This window comes from Mytilus trossulus, chromosome 6, assembly GCF_036588685.1.
Source record: "Mytilus trossulus isolate FHL-02 chromosome 6, PNRI_Mtr1.1.1.hap1, whole genome shotgun sequence".
In the NCBI taxonomy this organism is placed as follows: Eukaryota; Metazoa; Mollusca; class Bivalvia; order Mytilida; family Mytilidae; genus Mytilus; species Mytilus trossulus.
This window is the reverse complement of record NC_086378.1, coordinates 73,861,305-73,880,020: the sequence shown is the minus strand read 5'-3', so window position 1 is coordinate 73,880,020 and position 18,716 is coordinate 73,861,305. Positions and strand designations below refer to the sequence as shown.

At 30.6% G+C, this 18,716-nt stretch overlaps 1 protein-coding gene across 1 annotated transcript; it reads left to right on the top strand.

Annotated features, from left to right (window-relative positions):
• Positions 1-534: 534 nt before the first annotated feature.
• On the top strand, positions 535-13,910 carry LOC134723003 (neuronal acetylcholine receptor subunit alpha-2-like). Its single transcript, XM_063586633.1, has 6 exons — positions 535-541; positions 3,982-4,136; positions 5,785-5,829; positions 10,793-10,902; positions 12,067-12,611; positions 13,459-13,910. The coding sequence occupies exons 1-6, from the start codon at positions 535-537 to the stop codon at positions 13,908-13,910; spliced, it is 1,314 nt and encodes a 437-aa protein (XP_063442703.1).
• Positions 13,911-18,716: the final 4,806 nt, after the last annotated feature.

Here is an 18,716-nt window from a genome sequence, read left to right as displayed (position 1 = left end):
TTTTCCAGATATAAACTTAACTTTTATTTTGTACACTCTCCACATGTCTGAAACTGTAATAGAGGATAAATAACATTAACCATACCAATTTTCCTGCACCAATTGCTTATTTTGACAATACGTCTCTTCAGTGATTCTCGTGGCCAAAATATTTGAAATCCAAAGCTTATATAAAAGATGAAGAGATACAATCCAAAAAGTCCAAAATGTATAGCCAAAACCTTTGAAAGGCCCTGGAAAGGCCCGTTAAACTATGAGAAGGGTACCAAGCTTTTGGATTGGAGTCAGTCTGATAATTTCTTTGAAGCTTAGATATAATACTTGCATACGTGTTAGGACTCGTGATATACCATACGTTGTGATTGCTCTGTTGTGTACCATAGTGTCCCTTCTAGGTAAGGGAGATAACTCGTGTGACTAACGACGAAAGTTTTTATCCGAAATTTCTTTAGAGTCGTTGAATTATGTATATTAGTTGTCCTGTATTCCTTTTTCAAGCATTGATCCATTATATATGGAAAAAAATGATTCCATATGGAATGTGAGTCTTTTTTTTTTTTTTTTAAATGAAAAAAAGTTATCGAGAGATAAAAATGCTATTTCATAGCATAGAAGAAACTGCAAAATATCAATTAAAAAGAAACGCTTCTATGACAATACTTTAAAACTTATTCGAATGGAAAAATATTTTATAATGGTCTTTGCTCATGGGTGATTTGATATTCGACATGTTTGTTAGTTAATTTTCAACTTGCTCGTTATAACAGCATTTGTAGTCTTTCGTTGTCAATTTTTGTGCTGATAAGGTTTGTTCTGCAGGCATTTTTTTTTATTTTCAGCAATATGTGTAATAGTTATATGAACTAGAAATTCTTCAGAGTCAATGTCCGCATTTGTGTACGGTCGCAGCAATCTATAATTTTGATTTTCTTACTTTAAAAAAAATGGAAACAAGAGCTTAAACTTTCGATAGCACTTACATTCGAGCGTCACTGATGAGTCTTTTGTAGACGAAACGCGCGTCTGGCGTATATAATATTTGGTCCTGGTATTTATGATGAGTTTATTTATTATCAACATTTATCACACAGTGAAACCGATCACATTGCATTATATTGAGGTTCCCTGAATGTTGTTTACATAAAGGCAACAGTAGTATACCGGTGTTCAAATCACATACGTGTTTAACAAATCTTTTTCCTGACTCTTGTGATGTGTTTTGTTTGTTATCGCTTCTATACATAGTTCCTCGAAACAAATTGAATAAAAATACGGAAATAGTTTAATGTATTTAACATAGTCAAAGATTTTCCAAAATTACTTTTTTTTTTACAAATGTTAAAAAAGTAAATCACAAAAATACTGGATTCAAGAGAAATCATATAGAAAATGTTGGATCAAAGCTTGTTGTACAGCTAGTTGGACCGCTCACTTGTATATAATTATCTTATCCATTTTTCACATTAATTTGTTGAGTCTTCATCAGCGTTTAACCGCAAAAAAAATAACGTAGGATATACTTTCATCAGAATATCAAGAGAATAATGCCACGCGACTTTTGCTCTATGTAATAGAACTGAACTGAATTTAAAATCCTAACAAAAAATTGTTTACCGTTATTGCATTTTATATTTTTTAATATGGATGTCATAGTTCAGTAAGTAGTTTACTCTGTCTACGACATGTATAAATTGGTTGAAATATGTTTCACACATTGAATATCGACTTTAAATCAAAATTCACATTTGAATATTGACCTTTATATCCATAGAAAGAAAAAAAACAAAAACAAATAAACGATGTGTTTTTCAAAATGAATTAGTCATTGCAGTTTGTTTCTAGTGGCAGTAAACTTTGCATTTTGAACTGCATATTCATAGTCAGAACTTTCATTGAAATTTTTTGTTTGTTTTGAGTGTTATAAAAAATATTAAAGGTCGAGAATGACACAACAGGAAACTCAACGAACGCAACCAACAATATATCATGTAGTCTAACCATTCATGTGGTAATTTTATGAGAACAGTTAAAACATTATCTATAATACTGATATCATTATAGTTGTTAGATACATTTCATACACTTGAAATTTGTATATAGTTATACATTATACGGTGTGTACACAATAGCTTACTCGAGTAGAATGTATTAGGAATTTATTCGCCGATATAACTTATGACCAACTGAAGAAGAAAAAGAAGTCTGGAATTGTGCTTATTAATACATACTGAATTTGCTTACTATCCTTACTAAACTAGCGAAATGCAAAGTTTCTGAAATGTACTGTATTCGCTTGATAAACTAAAATTTCAAGATGTTTCACGTTTCCGGAACGCATTTAGAGTTTAAGAACTAAAGGTCTCTATTTTCCGGCATGGAAAAACTATCACCGACTGTAGGAATGGGGTTAACCGATTTACACCTTACACAGAATCCGTGAATGGTTTTTAAGTTTCGAAATTTGGAATTAAGATTAACAAAATTAAAAAAAAAATCCATACAACTATTCAATTTTGTTTGACAAAATTCATTAACATGTATAAATAAATTGATTTTGTCGAAACTTTCAAAATTCCAGTAACAATGTAAAACGACAGAATACCAAAAAGGCACGTTGCCTTAATGACGTTTATATTTGACAAATGATTTATAATACCAACTTATTATTAATTACAGAAAACCAGGACAGAAAAACTGATTTATGAATATAGGTTGCAAACAATATTAAGTCATAAATATGGCTGTTTTGGTACTCAATCACAAATTAACCAATTTGTATCTGTGAAGTCGTATTTTCTATGAAACTTTCCTTTCTTCTAAACGGTTGTAACAATAGTATTAGGAATAATACGTCTGCAGAACTTTGAATAGTTTATGTCAACATTGCAGCGCTTATTAGTCAGATGTATCAAAATATTCTTCATATTATTTAATGATATGCAACGAAGTATTTATGATGCAGTCATTTCACGAATATGCAAGTAGTTATCAAAATTCCAATCAGCGTTTATTTGAAAGTTGGTTGCAGGTTCAAGTTTGATGATTGTATATTTTGAAAGGCCTCTTCCTGAACTTGTATCTTGCATCTTCCGGCATTCAATTTTGACGCAAATACCTAGCACACGTAATGCCTTATCATTTAAGAAATTAGATAATAGAGGGTTTAAACTTTTATCTGTTTTAAATCATCTTAGATATATCCATCCACAAAGTTTACGTCAACCACAGAAGTGCCTCTAATAAATGTAATCTAACCGTTTTACTTTACATTTCTATATATTAGTAAACATACTTCTTTGCAAACAAAAACGACACCTTTGTAGAACTAACTCTAACCCTGTTTGTAACGGCAGGTATGATGAGTGTTTTGCACTATTCGGGATTTGGCCATAATGTTTACTTTGAATGTGCATGCAAAAAAGAAAGGTTAATTACCGAATGAAAAATCATACCATGTTGCAAACATCAATTTAATCAAAGATATGCAAACGATACCAAATAAATAAAGACAACAACAGTACAATGTATACCGCTGTTCAAAGGTCATAAATCGATTGAGAAAAAAATAAAAATCCAAAAGGAAATTCTAACTTATATGTCAACATATATACATTCCTTAAATTTGTTTTTTTAAATGTTCGTTTCTTTATATCTCTCTTATACCAAGGAATATATACCCAGGTGAATTTAGTAAAACCTTTTGGTGTTTATGATCTCAATTTTCTTCAACAATGTTCTTATTTGACCTTTTTTATTTGTGTTATTCAAACGTTACTGGTAAGTCTAATTATTAAAGGAAAAACGCGTCTCGCGTATACAGTGATAATCCTGGTATCAATGATGAGTTTATTTATAACATATATCATATAATTATTTCACTATCTACACTCTCACAAATGCAATAACATCGATGTAAAAGAGAGACTGGATAAAAACAAAGCAATGTTTTACCATGTATAATTGTAATTGATGTATTTTCAGTGCCAACTTTTTGCCAAACAGCTTCTGCAGATGATGTCGCCAGACTTCAGGATAACCTCTTTAAAGACTACAGGAAAAGTATACGTCCTGTCAATAATCAACATGATGCTGTTCAAGTCAACATATCATTCTTTATTATAATGATACATGATTTGGTAAAAATATATTATATTTCTGATTAGGCGAAATATATGTATAGTAGTCAAAACGACAACCCGCCCTTATGACCAATTCAAAATAAGTCGAAGGGATTTAATCTTTTAAAATTCAATAAAGTGCATTCGAAAACAAACTCGAAGTTGCATGGATAGTTGGCAAAAACTTCAGTACCAAGTCAGGAATAATACAGTTGTTATCCATTTGTTTGATGTGTTTGAGCTTTTGATTTAGCCATTAGATAAGGGACTTTGTTTTTAAATTTTCCACGGAGTTTTTGTGAATTTACTTTTTAAAAGAACAAGTTCAAAATAAGAGTAGCAATGTAATGGTATATATCTCACATATAATGTTGTTGTTTCATATGTTTACTTATTATTTGGCACAGTTAACTTAGTCTTATCGTTATCAATACGTTGGAGATCAGGTTAGGACGGTCACAAATTTCATTGAATTAGGCAATTTGAATTAAGGACTCTGTATTGTTGATATGCTGTTGTTTTTAAAAATCTCATAATAACTGAATGATAATTTCAATGCATTACGTTTTTGTTGATATTTGTTTAAAGCAGATAAATAATGGAATAAAAACCTAGACACAACAAATAGATTAATATTTTGTTCATATCATAATAAAAACAAAATGAAAAATGAAAAAAAAATATCTTTAAAAATAATCGTCCACTTAAACATATATCAAGTTTATTAATTTATTGAACAGCAGTTTAAAAACTTCTAATAGTTAACCCAGATAAGACTGGAACTATCTTCTAACCAATTAATACAACCTTTTTTATTTGAAGAAAATAAAACATCAATCAATCAATCAATCGGCCATGCGATATAACAATAACATTCGGTACATAAAGTGGTTCTTTGGGCATGATGTTTGTAATACCGGGAAGAAAACAAATTTATATAGTTTTATGGACGAAACTCGCGTCTGGCGTATTAAATTATAATCCTGGTACCTTTGATAACTATTACTTGTTGAAAAAAACACTGATTCACTGATTTGAGGTGTTGACACATAGTTCTTCTGTCATGTTTGGCATCGCGACAAATAACAAATTAGAATACTCATCACCCTATCTTAAAAAATTACACACAAAAAACATATTTTACATCAAATAACGACAAAGATCAATTACTTATCTTTAGATCTAACGTCATGATTTTTTTGCCTTTATAAACTATAAAGAAGAGAAAAAATCTAAAGGTAGATTTGTATACATCTTATATGTTAATTTCTCATAGGCTATGCTGTAAATCTTAATATGACAAATAACTTATTAGACATCACCCATCAGTATTTCGTATCCTGAAACTTAAATCATTGGAAGACTTTCAACTTCCACATGTGTTTTCCGTCTCTCGACTTGTTATGTTTACGCGGACTATCTAATTGATAAAAACTTTCCAGTGAGTTAGAAACTACTTCGTTATATCGTATTTCTTTCATCTCTTCAAATTCCAGTGGATATATTATCCTTCGCCATGTCACATACTAATTTCATTTGTATTGATAGAAATTGTTACCAAACTTCAGTGACTGACGTTTCATTAGTACGTTAAGATTGAAGCCTTAAGACTGTAATACAGTTTGTCAGAAATTTATTATTACTTTTACATATTATTCTATTTCAGGATCTAAAAAATCAAGTCTTGTCATCCAATACGTGGCTGAGAATCGTAAGTCATGAATATATTTTACTATAATGGGTACTAGTGCAAGTCTATGGAATTAAACGAGGTTTCTGAACTGTTCAAGTACATCTTTGATTTAAAAATTAAATAACAAAAATACCGAACTCAGAGGAAAATTCAAAATGGAAAGTCTGTTATCAAGAGGCAAAATCACAAGCTCAAATACATCCAAACAAATGCATAACAACTTTCATCTTCTTGATTCGGGAGTCTGTCGTAGAAAACGGTAGATAAAACCGGTTTTATAACTATCCAAACCTCTAATTTAAAAGACAGTCGCATAAATTTCAAATATTATTGACAACCAAACAAACAGACACATCTAAGTATATCAATGTAAGTGCTTATTCTTGTTTTTTTGCGACGGTAACATTTGTTTCTTATGTTTGAATAATGTTATTACACTATCATAAGTTATTATAAATATCTTTCAAAACAATAGTTGATTAGGAAAATATACCATCAATATGGACTAGTTTGTGCGATCTATATTTTTTGCTACTTTGAATCAAGTATTATAAGGCTTAAGTAGCTTTTGTTAATCCGACGAATGCATTTTTAAAATATCTGTTAATCTTTCACGAGATTACCATTTAAAACAGAAGTGTAACATTAATATCATTTGATTTAAATAATATAATTCCAGCGTCAAGTGTTGCTAAGAACAAAGCGAAAGCATTTATTCTAATAAGACATCGACTTGAAACAGTAGAAAGTGTAATCTAATAAGTTAAGACGTAAAAGACAATAAAAGTAGCATAAAAATGTCTAAAAGAGAATTCCAAGATGGAGTATGATTGAATAAGCGTTTAACATGTAGACATATAAACTTCTTGCAGTAAATTATAACACTAATACATTTGTTCCCCTCAAGTGTAACGTTTCTTTCTAGATTTATAGCGCAATGACGATGAATAATAATCAGGTTTGCAACATTCCGTTTCAAAGCTATCATTAAATTTTCAATGATTTGTAAAATTTGACACAAGATTTATAATCGTGTAATTTGACCATATAATCAGATAAAAATATTTCTGCCGTTGTAAATCTTAGTTCTTCCTGAACATATCTCTTGTTTTAGATGTAATTAGACTCAAAAACATATTTTACTTCAAACAACGTCAAAGATCAATTACTTATCCATAGATCCTACGTCAGGATTTTTGATGCACAGTATGTTATTATCAGTCAACCAATACAGTGCTACAAACCAGTTTTTCTATTACAAATTTGAATTAAGTATCATTGATTTATGTATTGCAATCTGAGACAAATGTGATATAGTAAAAATGTTAAGATAGAAGTACGGTGTACCTGAAATCACCCTATAATTTGATGGGTTCGTCTTGCTTAGACTTTAGTTTTCTATGTTACGTCTTGTGTACTATTATTTAGTTGTTTGTCTTTTTCTTTTTATCCATTGCGTTGTCAGTTTATTTCAATCTCTGAGTTTGAATGCTCCTCTGGTAACTTTCATTAATTAGTATCTGCAGTATGCGCATGGCTGTATATATCCTATTTTTTTTCTCAAATGATAAGTCCGAAAACATAAAGACTTCTTCTGCGACTACTAAAACAATTAATAAAATTAATCAGTAATAGGTATAAGAATTATAAATTAGTACGCGCAATAAGTCTACACAAGACTCATCAGTTACGTTCATATCAAAATATTTATAAAGCCAAACAAGTACAAAGTTGAAGAGCATTGAGAATGCAAAATTCCAAAAGGTTATGCCAAATACGGCTAAGATAATCTATGCCTGGGATAAGAAAATCCTTAGTTTTTCGAAAAGTTAAAGTAAACAGGAAATTTATAAAAATAACCCCATTATTGATAGTCATGTCAACACCGAACCACTGAACCGGTGATACACTCGTGGACGAAACGTCCACCAGCAGTGGCATCGACCCAGTGGTGTAAATAGTTATCAAAGGTACCAAGATTATAATTAAGTACGCCAGACGTGCGTTTCGTCTACACAAGACTCACCAATAATTGTGATAAGAATGATAATGAAATTATAAAAATGATAAGTTATTTGAGATTTACTACTTATTTATTGTGTAGCGCGTTATCAAGATTAAATCTTTAATTTGGCTTATGATTTGAACAAAAGGATAAACTAACGGACGAACACACAGACAGATTGACTAATTTCCAATTAATCCCGTATGAAAGGAACAAAAACAATGAATTTAATTCATTTACTCGGTTCTATCTTTAGAGGGCCTCTTGACTTTATTAATTCGAATGTTCCTGGTTTGTCGTTGTTTACAAAATATGCGTCAGTCATACAAATCATAAGCTTGGGATTTTTCGTGGTTCCAACCCCCCCCCCCCCTCCTTTTCCCCCAATATAACCAATGCAACTACTGTTTCAAGTATTGTAATACATTTTATATATTTATGCAATTAGTTTTATAGTCAGAGATTAAGATAAATCGAAGGGTCTGCTATCTACTGTTGTCATTAAAATTATCTTATGTTATAAAATAAGGAAATGAGTTACAAAATTAATTTGGTTATACGTGCTGTTATATATGGTAGTTTACGGTCAGGTGATAATATTCTAATCGGGTTATCATTGTGTCACCTTATTACAGATGTGTTCTTCGTCTGTTATAACTTAACCGCTAATGGAATAAAAGATTCAACATTAAAGCATAATCTAATGTTAAAAAAATAATTTTCTAAGCAAACTGTCAAATGAATCAATTCAGAAACAAAGGTACAACTAGTTGATAGAAGGTAAATACAAGAAGATACTTGATTATTTCTCGTTTTTATTGTCTAAACCTGAACCTATGACGTTAAATGAGCATCGTTATCATACTTTAAGTTTTATTTGTATGTTTCTTTTTAACAGTTTTAATTAAACTAATGCACAATGTCTAGACTTAAAATGATATGTCATAAACAAACTGTTTGTTGTTGAAGAAAAATATTTAAGCCTCTTTATATGTGCGTTTTGTTTCTCAAACAAGAACACGACAATACCCATTTGAACTTACTACCTCTTTGATTTTGCTTATTTCCAACAATAGAGGGGTCTACAATGATATTCTTAATACTATGAATCATACGATATATGTTATCTCTAGACATAAGACATTTCATCCAATCTTAGAATTATCGAAAGGAAATGTATAGTGGGTTAAAAACCACCTCAGAGTGCATCAATAACGCTTCTTTGTACTTCAGTCGTGAAGTTGACAATAGGGATGAGATAACAGTCTTTGTGATAAACTAATAGCTTGAGTGTATGACAATTAAGCGTTTAAAACTACTCATCCAAAAATCTAATATTGCATCAAATGGATTACGGTTTTATAGTAATTGTATACTGTCCGTTACATATATATTGTTGTTGATGATAAGGTTCGGTTTTGATTACATTGATTTAGACTCTTAAATAAATCATGTATGCAAAACTTTCATTATGTTGCATGTCTATGATAGGATTATTTCTACAAAAGATTCATCACATCAACATTATATGGTTAGAGACAATTTTAATCTTTGTTCTCCTCTTATATTTAATGCGTTTCGCTCGGTTTTGGTTTGTTACCCCGATTTTGTTTTTTGTCCATGGATTTATGAGTTTTGAACAGCGGTATACTACTGTTGCCTTTATTTAGAGACAATTTTAAGATCATTATATCAAAAAATGCTCCCAATCAAAATTTTTATTTATAAACACGATAAATTTTATTTATATAAATTCTGAATAAGTGCAGATATGAGATGGATTTAACTATTAGTCATTTGCTATACACAACGCCTAGATAAAATTCCGTTTGCAATATTATAATTTCATCATATTTAGCCATACAGAGTCAAGTTTTGAAACACTTGCATCATAAACATAAGTTGCAGTAACATCGTCGTTTAAAAGAGACAAAGTTACAATTGGAAATATTTAATCGTTTAGTGAAGAGAATGACGATTACTTTCTGTCTAGTATGACATTTGATTCAGATTGAAGCCAACAGTGGTATTTTGGCTTTTATGTCACTACAGTATGATATAATTACCATTCAAATTTTTTCCTTCAAAAAGGTATTTCGCGCAAGTTTTTGATATGTTGTAATATAGAAGCAACTGTTATGATCAAATGCAAAACTAAAGAACTATTTCTGACCACAAAACAAGGGTTTTAAAAGGGACTTAATCCTATTTTTGTAAAATAATTGTGTGGTTTATTTATACTGTCCAATGTATAAAATTGAGTCAAAGCACATTAAGGCTGTACAGTCTGTAATTTTTGCATTTTATCGTATACTTATATTTAACACTCTGTTGACAACATCTTACTACATGTACCTGTTGAATTTGTATGTCTAATCGACGAATAATTAATTCTTTTTTAATTACTTTGTATTCATTATTATTCATGATTCACCAGTTTTAATGATTTCCTAGGTATAAGTAAACCAAGAAATCAAATATTCAACACATTTTAAATTTGCAAAATGGATGTTAAAAAATTGGTTAAAACACGAAATCAAATATCAACGAAAATACAATTATTTCTCATCGACAAAATAAATAACTTGATAGAAATCCGTACATTTAAAATGAAAGCCTTTAAAATGTTTAACTTCCAATTGCCGGTTGAGATTAACGAAAAGAGATTCAATACATCACATCTATTTTGAATGAAAAAAACCAGTTAATTTTTCAACCAGTTTGACTACCTTCATCGACCAAAAGTTACACAATGGTACGATTTGGATTCCATAAGCCATGCCATAAACCAAAAGACATCAAAGACCTGCCAAATTTGTCTTTCCTACGAGTATATATTTCAGCCTAATTGGGCTCAGGTGGTGTCTGTCCCGACAATTTTACTGCTTTAATTGATAGTCCTATGCCATGTGAATCAAACTGTCGGAAATATCATGTTTATTATACCCAGTAATAAATATATAATACTTATTTCAGGCATGGAAAGACCAATTCTTGCACTGGAATAAAAGTCAATACAATAACCTGACGGAAATACTTGTCTCACGTAATGACGTCTGGACACCTGATTTACTCGTAGAAAATACGTAAGTCTAAGGATAAAGAACGGCAATAGTTATTTTTGTGAACCTTTACGTACTTTGTTTCATACCAGGTGTATACATTTTTGTAAACATACCACATCTGCGTTTTTTTAAACCCTCCTGTTGCATCACGTGTAAACACCAAGGATGATGTTGAAAGATATCTCAAGCATGTTTTTCAATTAAATATAAAAAAGAAAATGTGGTATGATTGATATTGAATCAATTCTACTCAAAAGACCAAAAGACGCAGAAATTAACAGCCAGAGGGTCATCATAAGGCCATCAACAATAAGCAAAACCCATACAGCATATATAGTCAGCTATAAAAGGTCCTGAAATCACAAACTTTAAGCATAAACAATATTTGTTTTGGTGAATTTATGTAACATACTTTATTGACTTTTATAAATTTTAATCTTAAATACAATAAGTCTATGAGTATCGTTATATAAATCCTTTACGGATGCATGCAAACAGTATGTGCTATACAACACTCAAAGACTTAACCCTTTTAAAATGTTTCCTTTTTTGAATATTGTGCTCACATGTCAGAGAAAGTGAACCAATTACAGTTCGATCATTTGATTTTTGTTCGTACGTTTAGCAATGTAACAGCTTCAATACTTTTCTCATCTGATGATTTGGAATATTGAAAGGTAACAATAGGAAACTATGGCGTTGTATGAAACGTATCAATTGTTTCAGACAATACGTTTCAACATTAACAACTACTTAAAATATTTTTTCAAAAGATACAAAAAATTCTAGAGGCTGGTTGTTGACATTTGAAAGAAATCACATTCAATTGAATAACAAGCCGAGAATGCCTTAAACCTACCTGAAGCATTTATGAAGTCTAATTTCGTGGGTTTCCATTGTCCGGCAAGCATTATTCTTACATTGTTTTAAAAATAGTTACATATTAAATGCTGATCAGTATGAAAACAGTGGTAATGTTATTTATTCTTTAAACTCTAATAAACAAGTTTTATGAAAATCTGTTCTTCCTTCTTTTTTTTAACTTTTCTTTTGTTTTAAATCACCGTTGTTCTAATTTAAATTTATCTGATACGGGTGTTTTTACTACGAAATGCTCTAATTTCATTTTAGTGTATGCCTAGTTCTAATTTTTGCTTCAGTTTGAATGTCTGTCTCCTTTTTCAGGGCTTATGGATACAGGGAATTGGGTATTGATGGAATGTATATCAACCTTGATTATACAGGTCTCATGATCTGGGAGCCAGGAGTTGTGATGCAAACGATATGCGAGGTTGATATAGCAAAATATCCCTTTGATCACCAGTTCTGTGGAATACGTGTCATGTCATGGATGCACACGAACAGATCATTGAACGTTGTTGTTGAAAGAAATACTGTTGATGTAACGAATTATTACCCCAATGGAGAGTGGGACTTAGCCTCTACTTCTGTTTCAGCATTTTCACCTGATGACGGCTCGTACAATCATGGGGAAATTCTTCCTGGAGCTGAAGCTGTATTGCGATTGCGTAGAAGGCCGGTTTACTATATCATATCCACTATACTTCCAATATCAATGTTGTCCTTGTTAAATGTGTTAGTGTTTCTACTACCGACAAGCACGGGTGAGAAAATGACATTAGCTGTAACAGTATTACTGTCCTTCACTGTTTTTATGAGTGTTGTTAATGAGGTGATGCCAAAGACATCTAATAGTGTTTCCATACTCGGTAAGTATTACATTACATAGATAGATAAATAAAATTACTTAGTATAATCATATAGAATCAATTACCAGTCAGGACAGCGTATCAAATGACTACCCAACCAGACATACAAAAGACATTATTTCAAATTTACACTCCAATAAACTCATTTACACTTGATCTTAATACGGACAAAGGCCAAATAGGGATCAATAGTGCAAAACAGAAATGCTAATACAAGGGCTATTTATCACAAAGGTGACTGACCATCATACATCTTCCTTAACACAGATATGTCCAAGAATAAGAGCACTTGATCAATCATAAGCTGTAGTATGAACACTCAAAAAGAAACAAAATGAGGAAAAGCAAATTCATCATTACCATTTTAAACATGATTTGAATACAAAGGGTTTGAATACCAAGTAATTTCCGACGCCATGTTAACAGTTTCAATATCTATTAAATAAGAAGAGATAGTTAAAGGCTATCAATATGTCTTCAACTTGAGACAAATCATATGTATTGATTCACCTTACATGTATAGGAAAATTTCAGTGTTCATTTCTCCATATGCGACAATAATAACTTATTCTAAATGGTCAATATATTGTCAAAAACTTGATATTAGTATTTCAATACTATTCTGTTTTAGAATTTTAGAAGTAGCGACATGACCTTCTTCCTACTCAAATGAGTTTGATTATACCATGTGTATAGCAATCGTCATTTTACATCAAATGAGAATAACGAATAATTTTAAGCGTATTTCAAAGTTTATATTGTATACAAACACACTGTATCTATAATTCATCAATACACCTAAAAATACATCATACATCTAATAACAACACTCTACGTTTCTTTTCAGCTGTCTACCTTACCATGTTATTGTCACTAAGCGGACTTTCTGTTGCATCAACTGTACTTGTCTTGTATTTTCATCATCGGAATAGAAGTCGAGGAAATCGATATCCAGATCGCACGAATGAAATTCATACTTCTAGGCTTTATCGTATCAATCGACCAGAAAATAATAACCGCAATAAAAGTTTAAGCAAGAATGGAATAAAACCTTCCACTGAAAGACTTCTTGATGACTATATGGATATAGCTGACTCCTCTGAAAACTTCAGTGTAGAGGAAAAAGATTCATGTTGTAAATCTCTAAGGAAGAAATTTAAAAGACGTACTCATTCCTGTCAATGTCACACGTCTAGTAGTACCTTTGCCGACCGATTAGATCGAACCATGTTCATAGTTGTAACTATTCTAACTGTTTTATCTACAGCAATAGCGATGATACTACTAGTTTACTGGTAGACTATATCGTTGATGTGTGTTTCTTTAAGGCCGACAATCATTGGGAATTAAGATATTGCTGATATGTGAATATTTAAAAAACATAGTCTCAATATTTTACCAATCATTATTATATAATGATGTTATTAATCTGAAGCCTTTTACTTTTTTGTATCGTTGCGAGTGTTTTGATGTGAACCTGGATCGTATGGGAAAATAGGTCATAATTTATAAAAAGTTTAGAGTAACGATTGGATACGTTTTCGTCAGGTTTTTCATCAAGCCAATTTGACTGAAAGTATTCCAAAGTATATCAATTGGATACCTAAAAAAATCAAAATATCTTGAAAGAAATGTAATTGCTCGCTAGTTTATTAAAATTTCATGATTAAAAAAAAAAAACCAACAACATTGAAACACGTTTGTTGTGATTAACGGATTATTTGAATAATACTCGTTCATTTGTGAAGTAAACATCGAACTATCTGTCTTTGTACTGACTTCCCATTAGCTTTATTACCTACCTGAATCTGTAGTTCTGTAGTATAAATGTGCCGGAAAACATAATAAATCAGTGTTTTCTATGTTGTGTTTTGCATACTGTTGTTTGTGTTTTTGGTCGTTTTTGTTTTGTCTATGTTATTACGTTGTTGTTAGTTTTGACTTATTATTGTGATTGTCCCTGTGGAATATTTTCGTTTTCTTTTATTGCAAACTACAATTTTGATTTAATCTTGTTTAATTTTTCGAAGTAATACCTCAATTTGTGTGTTTATTTCTTATTAGAATTAGTGTGTGCATTAAACGTTGATCTTTTGTTAAGTACTTGTATGTTCAAATTATATCCTTTTATCTTATTGTTAATTCTAATGACTATGGTTCTTTTTTTGTATGCTTCAGCTTTACGACCATCTGATGGTATCAACTGCATTTGTTTTTCAAGTCATAAACTACTTTCGTCGACATCGGATTTTATTTTATTTTAATTGTTTTGGGTGGTGTTTTTTTTTTTTGGGGGGGGGGGGGGGGGTGAAGGGGCATATTTAAACTGTGGTGTCATTTTTATAGCTAAATCTTTTCTTTCATTGGTTGGCACATTTCTCACGTGTCCTGGAAAAAAAAATCGTATTCCTTTCTTTAACAGTAGGGCTACTTGTGCGACTGAATGGTAAGTTTTCTTGTGTAAAACAAAATTTGTTTATCTTTTCCCTATGGTATGGAGAAATAAAGTATAATATGAATTGTATTTATCATCGATTATAAATCACTGTGAATATCCAATAATATAGGGTACTGACAATGTATAGACGTTACGCGCGATGTTCGTACCTCATTGGAAAATCGGTGTAGTTGACATAATGCAAGTCCAAAATATCTTGTTTTGTGATATCATATTCATTGCTATTGTACGCATTTTGAACAAAAGTGGTTTGTTTTAAATAAAAAAGAAAAATATTTGTTGAAACTATGTTTTATGCTGCATGCGACAAGCTTCAGTTTCGAAAAACGGCTATTTTTAGGCTGTCCCGCGTAACATCTTTCATTTATTGTAACCACTATACTATTTAATATTTTGAAAAACGTTTTTTTCCATTATTTAACAAAGAGGTTCCTTCATTTTTTATGCATTTTTTATGACGTTTTGATGACGTCATAGAAAAAATAAAGTGTTCCATACTACAAGGGCAAATCTGTCCCACGGGAGAACATAAAATGGTATTCCAGATTTGAGAATCAAAAACATTTATCTAAAAGGAAAAAGGTTAGTATTTGTATTTACTACATCAATGTTATTTTGCTTAATTTTATGAATTTAAAAACAAATACCTGAAAAATGATATATGGTAATTTATGAGCGATTTTTCAAAGGCTTACAAGGTTGTCGCACCGCCATTTTTTTACGTAAAAACGAACTCAACTCAAATTTACGTCAATTGTTTGCTTATCAGAGCTGTTATAATGGTAGAATTTTATTATTTTTCAAAATGTTGGTTTTCTTAATTTTTCAAAAATCTAAAGTACATCAATTTTCGATAAGTAGTTAAAACGCGTCGTCGATTTTGCGGAGTCTTACAAGAATGTCGCACATGCTTAAAACCAACGTTTCAGTCGAAGTTTTGGTTTGAACGTTACGAAATATTCGCGACGTTATGTTACGCTTACATGTACGAACATCGCGCGTAACTTCATAACACGATGCTGTAACGTTAAAGCTGATATAACTATCAACGTAAATACAATCGTTTTTTTCTAATTGTTGAAGACACGCTTTCATGGGGTCTTATTCCGTAAATGTTAATATTTTTTTTTAATTATTTTTTTTTTTTTATACATTTCTACTTTTTTCCAGATATGACATCTTGTATTGCACTCACTATTTCCGTTACCTTTGAAAGGAAAATTGACAAATAATTGAGGAGAAATGTTTTAGCATACGAAGCGTGCCAACCTCTGCTTTTAATTGAGATGTATTTTAAATGAATTGATCTATAACTCAAGTGAAGTATAAGGTTATATAGTACCAATTGTGGGAAAGATCAGTTTTAAACTTTTTTTTACCTCGATCGTTTAGTGTTTTTGACCAAAATCCAAATTAAATAAAGTTCCGAAAATTCAAATAATGATTTTCAAATCATGACGTCATACAAATGAAAACGTTCAAGCTGAGGGTTTTATTGTTACGTGAAAGCTCCAAATTTGAATAGAATTTTATTAAAATGCAATGTTTAAGTAAGTCAAGTTTTATTCGGTTGCATTATTCACATATTTTCTGATTTCGGCAGTTTTAATAATTTTCCTGAAAGCTATTCCTAAAATAACATTGATGCGAACATTTGTATTTCATTTTTCATGTGTTTATATTTAATCTGTACTATATGTTGGTGTATTGTTGTCTTGTGTAAATAAATGAATATGTTACTTGTGCAGATAATAAATCATATTTTACTTTTGAATAATCTTTTTTAAATAAAGTTATTTTACCATCTATTGTTTTGACATTTTTTTTTTATAGCTAATATGTTTATAAATTCGCAAATATAATACATGTACAATATATGAGGCCTCTTATGTCACCGCCGGTTTAATTTCTGTAAATGTTTTTTGTTTATTAAAAAAAAAGAATAACCACAGGGAAGAAACAATGAACATCAACAAACAACAAAAAGGCGAAATAGAAAGGAAAAGTAAGAAAAATTACAGCGACAGCAAATGACTGCTGTAAAAATATTGTAAATGTGTTGGTTTTTTTTTTTTTAAAATCAGAGTAAAATATTTGAAAGAACGAAATAAAATGAGTTATCTGTATGCTTTTTTTATTATAAGTGTACTATTGGCACAATCAATATTTGCCATATTGAATTTTGATTTATGTGGTCATTCACATTTTTTTAAAGCTTTGTTTTATACATTTATTATCTGTAACAACATGTTAGAAAAAAATGTATCCGGAAAATAAAATTGAGTCTGGAAATATTAACAATTTGATTCGTTCAAAACGATCAGCGTGATCTACCATATTTTAAAGGAATAGATAACCGTTGCTATATTGTGCGAAATATTCCGGAATTTGGGGTTCTCAACGATCTTTAACTTCGTAATTTAATTGTCTGTTAACATTTTTGCACTCAAGCGTCAGTTATCAGTCTTTTAAGTTAAAATGCGCTTATAACATGGGAAATTATAAGACTGTGCTACAATTGAAATTAAATTCTTATTCGAGGAGGATAACTTATTGAATTAAAGAAGTATATCGACCTAGGACTTCATCCTCATGTCATTTTTTCTTAGTATTGACTTCATACGAAGATTATAAATCCTAATATATAAAAGTAAGGAGTTGTTGATTGCTTAAAGACAATTATTCAAACGACATACACACGATCTCCCTTATATACAAATACAATGAAAGAAAAACAAATATGGCAACCAGCACTCTAATAGTTATCTGAAAGCACTATACAGCTGTTGATGCCTGTAAGTTAAAGAACTGCTCTTTCTGAAATCTTGGTAGGCATCGTTTGAAACTGATATATGGAAACTACTTAAAACTTGAACAAAAAGAATGAACAAATATATAACGTCAATATGTCAAAACGCTCGTTCATTTACCATATAGAGTGCTTATGGCCAATAAAAGTTTGATATCACCATTATGTGCCAAAAAAATAATCTAATCGAAAGTAACATTTAATTTAGATATCTGAATATTTACAAAACTAAAATTTAAAAAAAATAAGATCCAAAATCCAAAATACGAATAAATTTATAAATTTCAATCATTCAAAAATAAGTTTGTATGCAAACAGAAAATCACCCACAGGTTTGTAATGAAATGACTATGTGCCAAGAAACTGACAATTTTAAAAAGAATGTATCAGAGTATTTGTCATTGATAGGTTTCATTTTAGTGCTTTTCATTTATTCCAAGTCTTATTCTTTGGTTGTTATTATAGAATCTACAGAGAACCATGTTTACAAATTAAGTTCAAATTGTGTAGGTTTTTCTTTTTCTTTCAATGCATACAGTAATTCCCAGAAGTGCAATTCATCAACAAATTCCAATGTATAACATGTCGAAACCGCTGATAAACAATATGATTGATTTTGATTGTTGTCTGGACATAGTACACTGACAACTATTCATTTATAACGGTGGCATGCACGACCGTTAGATCCAATGTTTAGGGATAGAACTCATTACGTTTATGGAAATAGTGATTATGTAAGATTGTATAAGCCTTTACAAATTGAAAATACCTATTAGTTTGGGAATCAGTAATGACGGTATAGGTCGAAAACACTATCTGGTAAACTTTTATTGATATA

Bases quoted from the DNA above. Each gene is read 5' to 3' on its own strand.
- LOC134723003 (XM_063586633.1), top strand. The intron at 4,137-5,784 runs GTAAAAATATAT...ATTCTATTTCAG, and splicing joins TTATAATGATACATGATTTG to GATCTAAAAAATCAAGTCTT. The intron at 10,903-12,066 runs GTAAGTCTAAGG...CTCCTTTTTCAG, and splicing joins GATTTACTCGTAGAAAATAC to GGCTTATGGATACAGGGAAT.